A 12,482-nucleotide genomic window follows, 5' to 3' on the forward strand; every position below is an offset into this window, starting at 1 on the left:
ACACCGCCGCACAGGGCTTTGGGCGCAGCGCAGTGGAGACAGGCACCGGGTCAGCTGCAGCCCTGTCACCCCGAGGGCCCCCTCGCTGGGCAGGGCAGAGCCCGGCTACCTGGTCCTTCGCCACGAGGGGCCGTATCTCCCCTGGCGGCACGGCAGGCGGGGGCTCGGTCAGCGTCGGCAGGCTTTCTTCCAGCAACGGCTCCCTGGTCTTCTCCTTCCTCAGGGCAATCTCCTTTCTGCAGCTAACGGGAGTGAAACGGGCAACATGCTGAAGAAGGTTGTTTCACCAGCATCCAAAGATTTTTAAAATCCCCACGATCGGGCAGCACCGCACAGGACTCCAGACCCACGCTTCTCGCCCATTGTCTCTCCCACTCCAGGCTCATGCATCCAGCGGTGCATCTGCCCTCCTGCCCTGGACGTCCAGACAGAGCTCCACCCGCCGAGACGGGCCAGGCTCCTGTCGGGCCCGCCTCCCCCGCGTGCCCTCCGCATGCCCGCTGCCCTCGCCTTCGCCTTTGCCGCTGCACCCAGACCCATGAACGTTCTGGGTCCCTTGTCTCCCCTCCCCTCGCGCCGTCGCAGCCTGCGAGATGCCCGTGCACAGGAGGGTCAGTAAGTAAGAAGCTGCACCCAGCAGAGCGCCCCAGACCCTGATCCCCTGAGCTCTGTACCCCGGGTCCTCCCAACACCCACTGTCCAGCGTACTAGGCAGTGGGGGCCGGGCCACGCTGAGCTCGGCAGCAGGACGCACCTGGACTGCTCCGATTCCCCGATGTAGACCTGCCCCACCGCGTCCTCGTGCAGGGCCGCCGCGTCCTCGTGCAGGGCCGCTGCTTCTCTCAGCTTCAGGTCGGAGCAGACCAGGGCGAGCCTGGGGAGGGGACGGCAGGAGCTGTCACGCGGGACACGGCAGGCCTGTCGGGCTGCACTGCGCTCCCTGCGCTCGAGAAAGAAACGCACAATGGGATGGTATTTTCAATAATTTTTCAAGCTAAACAGCATTACCAGGGAAAAGGAAGAGGCGACTCTATCCAATTCCAGTTAGAGAAAAACTGACACCTTCGTTCACTTCTTTGACTAAATGCAGGTTCCCAATCTCGGGGCCACCTTGTCCGAGGTGCAGACAAGGCATGCTGGGCGGCACCCTGACCACCCATCACCGCCATGCGCTGCTTTGGTTCTTATGAAAAACTGAAGACACTGTCATGGAAGTACAGCTGACCTGCAATATTACATCAGTTTCAGGGACGACATGGTGGTTTGACACTGATGTTCCTTACGATGTGATCCCCTCCCTAAGTCACAACCAACCATCTGTCACTATGCAAAGTGGCTGTTTATTCTTATTTTTGCCAATCCTCACCTGAGGATATTTTTTCCACTGATTTCTAGAGAGTAGAAGAGAGGGAGGAGGGGGAGAGAAGGAGGAGAGAGAGAGAGAGAGAGAGAGAGAGAGAGAGAGAGAGAGAGAGAGAGAGAGAAACATTGATGTGAGAGAGACATCGTTTGGTTGCCTCCCACACACGGCCTGACCAGCGCCTGGGATTGAACCTGCAACCCATGTACGTGTCCCTGACCAGGAATCGAACCCAAAACCCCTCGGTGGGAGGACTGATGCTCTAACCACGGAGCACACCAGCCAGGGCAGTTACTGTTTATTTTGAAAGGATTTGAAGCCCGCAGAGATTTTAACAACAACAACAAAAAAGATCTCCCTGGAAGGGAAGCGGGGATACCGACCGGAGGTGGTAGAGATCTTTGAGGCTCTTGCTGTCCACCACGCAAGCTGAAATCAGGACGCCCAACTGCAGGACCGGGATTGTGAGCTCATGGAGGGACATCTTCTGCAGGGCCTTGACCAGATGGTCCAGAAAATACAAAGTGTATGTCTGCACAAACACACAACCAACATGGACGGTCAAGGGGGAAGGCAGGTTGGCCCGCTCGCCCACGGGGTCTTTCTCCGGAGAACTCTGTCCTCCTCGGTGCCACGCACCGTGCCTGGCCCACAGCGGCCGTCCCACAAGTGCTTGTTCAATGAATGAATGACCTCCTCCCTCCTTCCCTCCTTCATGAATAGCTCCCATCTTGTCGCGTGCAATGACCTATACTTACCACACGCAAGTACAGTTAAAGATTCTCACAAGAAACAATCCATTTATGAATGTATTCAAATTAATGTTTTTGTTTCATTTATTTTTTCACTAAAAACTACCAATCCATTAAAAGCAAAATTTGTTTTTCTTAAAAGAATTTCTTTATGGACACACACAACTAATACTTCTTATAATGTTGCACTAGATTTGATAAAAATAATTCATCTTCAGTGGAAAATTAGAAAAGTTGGATGAACTATTTTAAAAACCTACTTAAAGGCACTGAAAGAGTGAACATCACTGAGAAAACTTACTGGGCCAGGACCTGGAAGAAGGCAGGTATTCGGGGACCCTGACATGTTGGGGTGCACTTGCCATGGGCTGTCTGCGGCTGGAAGAGGCGGCCAAGAGGCTGAATGGTGTCTCTGACTTTGTTTGGGGGGTTGAGGGCCCCCGAAAGCTCAGTGCCCAGGTTGGGTCCCCGCAGGGCTGCACCGCACAGCTAGGGGTGTGGAGGAGTGCAGCCCTCTGGGGGCGCCACCCCAGCCCAGTGGCCTTGGGTGGCCCGGAGAGACTGATAGTTGATGACGCCCAGGGAGGCCGGTCGAGAACGAGGGGTGGGAGAGACGCGGATGTCTCGCAGACTCCCCACACACCGAGAGATCATAAAAGGGCGTTAAGAACAATACGAAGCCAAAATTAAATTTTTTTAATATTAAATGGAAACATCCAAGAAAAACGCAACCCACAAAAATCATTACAAGAATAGAACTCTGAGGACTTCTTAACTATTGAGTGAATTGGATCCATCATTTTAAATCTTCCCAAATAGAAGCTCCGGGCCCAGAAGGCCTACCCAGAAGTCCATCCAAACCAGTGGGGCAAGAGCCCGTGGGGCGAGAGCTTGTGGGGTGAGAGCGCGGCAGAGATGCCCGTGCTGCCCTCCACCTGAGCCTCCACGCGTCACAGCCAGATCTCACGGGGTTTCCGTGGAATCGGAGCAGCCGACTCGGGAGCCGGCCAGGAGACGCACGACCAAGGGCCACGCTCTCCACCGGCACACACAGGGTGTGAGCTCAGCATCCAGACCCTGCGACAGCGGCATGTGTGGCCGGTCATTCGCCTCCTGACAAATGAGGCACCTCAAGAAGGGGAAACGGCTCTTCCCCAGGCCCATACACACCAACTTCAAGTGGATTGCAGGCCCAGCCGATGTAGCTCAGTGGTTAGGCATTGACCTATGAACCACCAGAAGGTCACGGTGCGATTCCCGGTCAGGGCACATGCCCGGGTTGCAGGCTCAATCCCCAGTAGGGAGCGTGCAGGAGGGAGCCAATCAATGAGTCTCTCTCATCATTGATGTTTCTATCTCTCTCTCCCTCTCCCTTCCTCTCTGAAACCAACACAAATATATTTAAAAAATAAATAAATAAAATGTGGGCAACGGACTGGACAGGGGGCCACACAGAGGACACCGTGGCCACAGGCATTGCGAGGTGAAGGCCTCGCTGGAGCCACCTGCGCAGCCGCCACACGTCCACCCGAGGGCCACAGCTGAGAAGGGGAGCCAGTCGGGTGAGGATGTGGCAGCAGGAGCTCGCTCCCTCAGGGGTGTCACGGACACAGCCACTGTGGGAGGCACTTGGCGATGCCCATCGAGGTTGGAGGCACACATGCCCCGCGACCCGCAAACCCTGCTGGTGGGCGTGCCCTCCAGACCCGTGGGCACCGACTCCCACCCCTGAAACCACCCAGATGTCCGTCCACAGCGGGAAGGACACGGGGATTGTGGCCCAGGCGGGCCATGGAGTGCTCCAAGCAGCCAACCAACCAGGGCCACAAGGGAGCCAGCCCCCAGGCCTGCCCCCACGGGACCCCCAAGATCACACACGGGGTGACTCCACTTTTTAAAGCACAAGAAACACGCAGAATCACGTGGGCTGAACACGGCCCCCAAAGTCTCCAGGTGTGTCTCCCCCCGCCACCTCCGCCCCCGGGACCTGTGCGTGTGACTTCACGTGGCAAAAGGGCTGTGCGGGTCTGATCAGACACAGGTCCCGAGGAGGGAGATCATCCGATGCAGTCACACGGGTCCTCACAAGTGGAGGCGGAGGCAACACTCCCCGAGACCAGCCCCTCCACGTGCTTCTCCCCCCGGGCACGGTTCACGCCGAAACCCCGGCCGCGCTGAGTCAGCAGCCGTGATGGCAGGAGTGCAGGCGGCAGCGTGCCCCCCAGGCCAGGACGGCTCCTTGGTTTACTCACCGGCCTCTGGATGCTGGATATGTTCACGGTAAAGTTGCTCCTGTCCTGCCTGAAGAAGGCTATCACCTCTTCGTGGCAGAAGTAGGAAGCCCACGCCTCCACGCTCGCGGGGGGCTCTTCCACCTCTTTGCCGGAAAGCGGGGTTTGAATCTGTGAAGCGGGCACACAGGGTTTGCTTTACCAAGTGGAGTGGAAAGTCCAGTGGGAGTGTGGGCAGACACCCAAAACTCGACGGGACGTCCGTCCCTCCCGGGGGAGCACGGCTTAGGCTCTCTGCCCCGTGCACTGTGACCGGCGCCATCACACACCCTCGTCCGTAAACGCTGGTGCCCGAGCACAGGCAAGAGCCCAGCTCTGTGGGGCAGAGCAGCCCGGACAGTGGCAGGCGGGTGGCAGGAGCACGGCAATGTGGACAGGCAGACGCTCAGGTGAAAGGTCGGGGGGTGTGGGACAGCCCCCCGCGATGGGAAAGTCACTGCCCCTCCCACCCACAACCAGGTCCCAGAGGTGCCGGGGGGTCCCCTTGCAGGGCCTTGGACCTGAGACTGCTCTGGTGTGGGATAAACGCCAGGGAGAAGCCAGACACACACCCCACACACCCCATCTCCCCATTACGGTCCTCGCTCCCCCGGGTGTCTGTGTGAGACAGAGAGATCAGTGCCTCCATTTTGCAGAAGAGGAAACTGAGGCACAGACACACTCATCGGGCCCACAGCCTGGGGCGCTGAGCAGTGTCCGCGGGGGCCCGGCCCTCGGCTGTGCTGCCTGCACCTCTGAGAAACCGTTACCTGCTTCGGGTCTTTGCTCTTCTCTTTGTCCCTGTCCTTGACCTTCTCCTTCTCTTTTTTAAGCAACAAATTGGAACTAACTGCTGCTAGGATTTTACTTTCTGAGAATGACTTTCCTGCTGTTAATAAAGAAACCTGGGGAAATGAAATAAAAATTGGCAACATTAGGATCAGACACCCGTTCCCACCTTCCTCCCTGACACTCAGATCCGAGGGGCGGTCAGCCTGCGGGCCCGGCCGGTGAGCCGGGTGCAGGGGTGGCCACAGCGTCCCCAGGAGGGACATTCGGGGGCAGCGGGGACACGGGGTGAGGGCGATCCTCGAGGAGGCGTTACAGTGCGTGAGCCTCCTGTCCATGAACCACACCAGGGTCCCCCAAAGGGTCCCACAGAATCCTGGGCGGGGCGGGGAGTCCTTCCCGTTCTTCCTGCTGCCGAGGGGCAGGACGGGGCCTGGGGCAAACCTGCCCTCAGAAGCAAGGCCTGTCTGGACAGAGCTGCCCTGCTGGCGGCACTGCCGCAGGAGGTCCCCAAGAACACAAGGCCGCCCAGAGCTGCCGGGAAGGGGGCTGTACAGAGGTGCGGGGGAAGGGGTGCGCGGGTGGGGAGAAGATTCTGGAAGCCCAGCAACAGGGGTTGCTGATGGTCTGAACGACACAGGCTTCAGCGAGACTGCCCACTACCCACAGCAGCGTGGGTGACCCTGGCCGGGGGGAGGGGGGGGGCGGGGTTCAGAGAGGAGGGGCCAACTGGAGGACGCAGCACTGACAAGTGAAGTGGACAGGGACAGGGCTTCAGGGAGACACGCTGCGCACGTCTTGGTCTTTTTAAAAAATATATATATATATAACTTTATTGATTTGAGGAGAGGAAGGGAGAGGGTGAGAGAGATAAAAACATCAATGATGAGAGAGAATCATTGATCGGCTGCCTCCTGCACACCCCCCAGTGGGGATTGAGCCCGAAACCTGGGCATGTGCCCCTGACTGGAACCGAACCCGGGACCCTGACGCTCTATCCACTGAGCCACACCAGCTAAGGCACATCCTGGGCTTTAGAGAATCTTTGGAAGCAGCAAAACTGAGCCCCAGCCTGGCCCCTGCAGGAGCGGCCCACCTGCCAGATGTGCCGGAGGAAGGTGTAGGCCATGAGGCAGTAGTCCTGGTAGCCGGCGGCGCTCGGGGTGCCCACCAGGGCCAGCAGGATGTGGGCGCGGGCCAGCGCCTCCAGCTGCCTCACGTTCCGCAGCTTCTCCAAGAAGACTGTCCCCAAGTGCTCAGACCCCAGGCTCTCCGGGGCCTCCTGCACGAACGAGGGCTCTCCTGGAAGAGAGGGCGCCCCGACTTGGTGTCCGCAGCCGTGGCCTCTTCCTCTCCGCCCTTCTCCCAGGCCCCCGGGGTCAGGGTGCTGAGTCCTCTTCCAGAAGGGGCGCCCAGCCCTCGCCGGTTGGGCTCCGAGGATAGAGTGTCGGCCTGTGGACCGAAGGGTCCTGGGTTCCATTCTGGTCAGGCTGCAGGCTCCTCCCTGGCCCAGGCCCGGATTGGGGCTCGTGCAGGAGGCAACCGATGGATGGGTTTCTCTCACATCGATGTTTCTCTGTCTTTCCTCTCTCTTCCACTCTCTCTAAAAAATCAGTGGCGGTGGCCGGGCTCAGGGCCCACGGCTCGCACGGCCTCCCGGCCACAGGGCTTGTTCTGACCACACACAGATTTCCATTCTCAGAAAGCCTTACTTTTCAACAAGATTTTTGTAGCAGGAAAGTTTTGTGAATTTGTTTGCCGGAAGAAAATGTCAATAAAGGAGAAGCCACGTGATCAAACCAAAAAAAAAAAAATCAATGGGAAAATATCCTCAGGTGAGAATACAAACAAACAAACAAACAAAAAATAGAAGGTGCGCCCACCATGCAGGGCCCAGGGCTTCTCCCCTGAAGGGAGACAGCAGGCCTGACATCTGGGGTGCCGTGGCCATGGCCAGGCTGCAAGGAGACACCGGTCCCAGGCCCAGGGTCGGGGGTTGGGAGCGATGGACCTTCCCCTCCGCAGGTCACCCTAGTTGGTCTGAGCTTGCCCTGACGGGGGCTCGGCGTCGAGTGGACGAGTCCATGTGCTTCTAGTGCAGACAGGGGGTCGCCCTTTTCCAGGGCCCCCGAATCTGCAGGCCAGGATGGAGGCTGTCTCAGTGCTGCAGCCCAGCCTGGACCAGCATCATGCGGCCTGCCTGGGGGGGGCTGTGGGGGGGGGCATTCCCCTTTTTGGTGTGAGAACGCCCCCGGCGAGGGGGGCAGGACCCAGAACAGGAGCCCAGCAGCCACGCTTTCCCCTCCGTCTGCTGGGCGTGGCCACTGTCCCTTTTGCAGGTTGCCTGTGGTGGCCCCGGGTATCCACTGCTCACCTGCCCCAGGCCCTGGTCCTAAGAAGGCCCTCAGCCTTGCTGACAGCAGGGGCTCAGGACCAGCCTAGGCGGGGGAAGAAGGGCTGGGGGGTGCGGGGGAAACGGGGGGAAGTGGGGAAGGAAGCCCGACCTGCCAGCGCCTTTGGAAACGTGGTGCCTGCAGGCGGCCCTGCTGAGCTGTCAGAGCCCCATCTCCTCTCTCCAGCCCGACGGGCTCCTGGCACACGTCATGCTCCCCACAGAGCAGGCTCTGGTGCTTGCGGTCACCTCAGTCCCCCACACAGCCCAGGAGAGGCCACTCTCCCACAGGAAGGGGGACTGGTTTCCTCCAAAGCGCTGCTCCCTCCAGGACGGGTCCCCGGGGCAGGCCTGTCGGCATTTCAGGGAGTTCCGCAGTCCCCGGCCTCCCCCAGATCTGCCACGTGGAGCACCCGCAGTTTGTAAGCCCCTCCCCCAAGACTGTGGCCACAGTGAGGCTGTCCAGGCTTCCCACCCACCAGCACCCTGCTCAGCAAACCCCACCTCTGACCCCAAGCCAAACCCCTCTGCGGCCTCCACACACTGTCGTGGCCGAGCAGCCTTGGGGGTGGCCTGGGGCTGGCTCCAGATCATGACCGTTATCACCGGAGGGCCCGCTCTCTGAGCCAGAGGGGACAGCTGGAGGGACAGCGTGCCCAGGAGCCGTCCCTGGCCGCAGCGCCTCACCTGCTGGCTCAGGTGTGTCCCTGGAAGGTTTCATCCCCAGAAGGATGTCGATGGCCCAGTTCAGGTGGAAGGTCACGTCCTCGATGGGGAACTGCTGGTAATACAGCCACTCGCTGAACTCCATGATGTAGTCGACTTTATGCCAGGCGCTCTCCGGCTTCTTTGGGATTAAACAGAAAAGGGGTGGCGACGCTGCACCCCCCACTCGGCACCCTGACACGCACTGAGCCACAGTCTCGGGCACCGGCAGTTTTGTTGCTTCACTTTCTAGAAGCAAATGGTTCGTTCTCACCCTGTAGTCATCCCAGCGAGACTCCTCCACTGGGACTCACCTGGCCGTCCAGGCTCATCACGACCTCAGCCCTGGGCCAGGGGTCCGTGTTCATGTGCAGCAAGTAGTGAGACTAGAGCTTGGCAAGGCCTCCGCAGGCCTCCGCTCCCTGAAGACACCCGCAGCCCAGCCCAGTGCCCCCAGACCCTGTGTGTCCCGCCTGCCCAGACCAGGTTGCTGGCACGCCGGCCTCCACTGGCCCCTGGCATCCCTCTCCTCGGCCGGTCTCCTCCGGCACGGGCGGGAATGTGCGTGTGAAGCTTAATCCGGGTGGTTCTGTGGTGAACTGGGCTTTGGAGGGCAGAGAAGGTGCCCTGTCCAGCGTGCAGGGTCCAGTCCAAGGCCTGCCCGTGCACAAATGGCCAGTACTGGCTGCACAACGAATGAAGGCGCCAGCCAGCAGGTGGCGCCCCGGCCTCCCACTTACCTGGCTCGCCCTCACCCCCACACTCTTCATCCCACAGCTCAAGGGTGGAGGGCGGGGCTGCCGTGGGTTCTGTGGGTTCTGAAGGTCGGGAAGGCACAGGGGAGGGTGTGGAGCCGCAGGGGTTTGGGGATGCTGGGCTCATGCAGATGAGATGGAAGGAAGAGTGGAGGGGGCAGCGGGACATTCGAGGCCAGAGTGGAGGGAAGTCGATGAGCAGAACCAGCATAGAGGCACTGATTGAGGCCAGCGGGAGTGGGGACCCTGGGTAGGGAGAGGATGTGTGTGTGGGGGGAAGTGGGGGGCAGAAAGGAGGCCCCAAACACAGGAGCAGGAGGCGGGGCCCTGGGGAGGGAGGGGCGTGGCAGCCAAGGGGAGGAAGTCCTCAGTGGGGAGGGCAGCCAGATGCCCCCAGGCAGTGACAGGCACACAGGCTCCTACGCCAGCAACTTGTCCCTCCACCCTGGAGAGGGCGAGGAGAGACGGGGACCGTCTGCTGCCCTTGACCTGTGCGTAAAGAACCGCCGTCACCCCTCACCCCACCCCCCCCATCACCTCCAGGACCGCTCGGGCCACACCTGCAAGGCCTGGATGGCGTTCTGATAGCAGGTCAGCTCTCCGTAGACGTTCTTTGAGTTCAAGGCCAGGCGGTGCCACATGTGGGCCAAGTAATCTTCGCTCTCGTCTTTAAACTTCTGTATTTCCATTGTAAAATTCTGGCCAAGCTTGGCCTTCACGAGGACCATATGCTTGAAAATCAAGCTAAAGGAAAGTGAAAGAGGAATTCATTCTGGAATCGAAGGACAAAAATGTAACTATGTATATAATTCACCCAACACGGACGTAGTGGTCCGTTTCCTTACTTACAAAAATAAAACTAAACGGAACCTGAGTTACTTGGGCTTTTGTGTTGTGGTCGGTTTTTAAAACTTATTATTTTTGTGTGGACATCGTGTTGTAAATCCCTACCCTTCTCATGATGGGTTCTTCATGGAAAAAATTCATCAGAAAAGGGAGAGTGAGGGGATCCCTGATGGGGGGGAGCTGCGAAGGCACTGGGGCTTCAGGAGGGGCTCCTGGCAGGGAGTCCAGGTCGGGGTGGGAGGGTGGGGCGCACTCACAGGCGGTGCGCGGTCCGAGGCAGTATCTGCACGGCCTCGTCCAGCACCTTCAGGCCGCCCTCCCAGTCCTCATGGTCGGCGTGGCAGTGGAACAGCAGCCCGTAGAGCGCGGCCCGCAGGGACAGGTCATCATCGGCCTCTGCAGGGACAGGGCTCAGGGCTGCAGGGGCCTGGGCTGGGACAGGTCTACACACACACACACACACACACACACACACACTCACACACACACTGCCTCCCTGGAGGCCACGGGGGCGGATGGAGCCTCCCCAGCAGACCCCCCCCCCACACACACCACCACCACCACCGCGTCTCTGGATGGGTTACACACACCACCACCACCACCGCGTCTCTGGATGGGTTACGGGAGCTCCTCGCTCAGCTGCCAACCGGGCACATTTCCCCAGTGCTGACTTTTTCATCTTATGCATGTTCTTTATTCTCATTATTTAAATGTTCATGTATTTGAAATTGTGCCTCTTTGACCCCTTTAACGTTTAGGAAATAATCTTTCCACAAAAATCTCTTGCTTTGCTCCATTCCACTTTCTGTTTTTTCCTAGAATTTGAATTTTAAAACTGCGACTCCATTTAACCCGTGTCATGCTTTTTCACGGGCCACGCAGGCTGGCTCTCCACCAGGGCTCCTGCGTGACGCTGCCCGCCGCCCCCGAGGGCTGCCACCTGCATCTCTCTCTGCAGCACCGCCAGCCAGGTAACTGCTGGGGTTTAGACTAACTTAGTGCTTAACTACACGTGGTCACGTTCTGTCGATTTTAAGTCAAGTTTGTGTCTCTGAATCGGGAGGGACCTCGGCTCGAACCGCAGCCTCACATCCTGAGCACACACGAGGACTCTGACACTAACAGGGGCGGCGAATTAGCAGATACTCGTCATTTCTTTCTTTAAACGTGGATTCTAAAATATGGTTTTCATTGTTCTAAGATCGGTATTTTTTTTAGGAAATGGCTCCACATGTTTATGGAACTTGAATATGATTCATCCATCAGAATAACCCAGCGGCTAGATGCCAAGGCAGCCTGGGCGGCCTGGATGGGCCGTGTGGCCCCGGACAAGGGGACCATCAGGCCTCGGTGCCCTGTGCACAACGGGGACCACGCGAGGCCGTTCATGAAAAGCACTGGCAGTGCCTGTCACAGCCCGACGGCCGGCAGACGCCACCTGCGGTTCCCGCCACGGTCACGCTGGCTTTACAGAAGGGCCGGGGACTGAGGCACAGCGTCCTCCGGCCCCGCGTGCGACGGCGGCGGCTGCACACCTGGGAGGAAGGAGCCCTCGGAGGTGCCTCCGCTCTGCAGGTCCGCGGTCGGCCACTGGTGCAGGAGCTGCACGTCCCCTTTCTCCTGAAGCAGAACCGACGAGACATGCACTTGAAAGCTATCACTTATGCCTTCACCACTTTGTGCTTCGTCTGCCTCCGCATCGAGTGACGGAAACTGCAGCTAAATTTCTAAGACACTAAGTCGCCCTTCACCCATGAGAAAGGCTGTCCAGGGCAAGGTCAGCTGCGTAGGGGACACGCAGGCCTCCCCGGTCTACAGCTTCCTCAGTGACAGGGCATCCAAGTCACTCCTGTCCCTTTAAATCAGTGGGATCAAAGCACATTAGGGAAAAACAATGAGGCGCAGCAAAAGCTCCAAATGTCTACACTAGTCCCTTAGACCCTAAAGAACTAGAAAAAGAGCAAACTAAACCCAAAATAGCAGCAAGAAGGAAATAATAAAGATTATAGCAGAGATCAAGAAAATGCAGAATAGAAAGACAAAAGAAAATAAATGAAACCAAAAGTTGGCTCTTTGAAAGGTTGATAAAATTGACAAACTTTTAGCTAGACCGACATGGAAAAAAAAGAAAAGACACAAACACTTAAAATCAGAAATGCAAGTGGGGACATTCCTATCAAGCCCGGAGAGACAAAACAGATTGTAACAGAGAGTCCTATGGCCAATTGTACGCCAACAAATTAGACAGCCTAGAAGAAATGGAAGAATCCTGAAAAGTACGTAAGTCACCTACGCTAACTCAAAAAGGAATAGAAAATCTCAACAAACTTCTAACAAGTAGGGATTGAATCAGCAATCAGAAACCTCCCAATAAAGAAAAGTCCCGGAACAAAAGGCTTCAGAGGTGAATTCCACCAAACATTTAAATACTTGACGTCAATCCTCCTCCACTCGAAAAAATTAAAAAGGAAGAAACACTTACTAACTCATTCATTCTATGAGACTAGGATTATTTTGAGAGCAAATCGAGATAAAGGAATCGCAAGAAAATTACAGACCAATACTCTTACAGATATAAATGCAAAAATCCTCAACAAGGTATTAGCAAATCAA

At 57.6% G+C, this 12,482-nt stretch overlaps 1 protein-coding gene across 1 annotated transcript in view; it reads right to left on the reverse strand.

Moving 5' to 3' along the window:
* CFAP46 (cilia and flagella associated protein 46) overlaps nt 1-12,482 on the reverse strand; it is a 51,907-nt gene that overhangs the window by 18,159 nt on the left and 21,266 nt on the right. Inside the window, exons 25-34 of the mRNA XM_023762663.1 lie at nt 11,403-11,489; nt 10,127-10,263; nt 9,584-9,767; nt 8,251-8,410; nt 6,268-6,494; nt 5,078-5,287; nt 4,365-4,514; nt 1,744-1,892; nt 755-874; nt 110-242 (exon numbers count right to left, since the gene is read on the reverse strand). Coding sequence (XP_023618431.1) covers nt 110-242; nt 755-874; nt 1,744-1,892; nt 4,365-4,514; nt 5,078-5,287; nt 6,268-6,494; nt 8,251-8,410; nt 9,584-9,767; nt 10,127-10,263; nt 11,403-11,489 — 1,557 coding nt within the window. The remainder of the gene's footprint in view (nt 1-109; nt 243-754; nt 875-1,743; nt 1,893-4,364; nt 4,515-5,077; nt 5,288-6,267; nt 6,495-8,250; nt 8,411-9,583; nt 9,768-10,126; nt 10,264-11,402; nt 11,490-12,482) is intronic.

This window comes from Myotis lucifugus, unplaced genomic scaffold (genome assembly GCF_000147115.1).
Source record: "Myotis lucifugus unplaced genomic scaffold, Myoluc2.0 scaffold_255, whole genome shotgun sequence".
Classification (NCBI taxonomy): Eukaryota; Metazoa; Chordata; class Mammalia; order Chiroptera; family Vespertilionidae; genus Myotis; species Myotis lucifugus.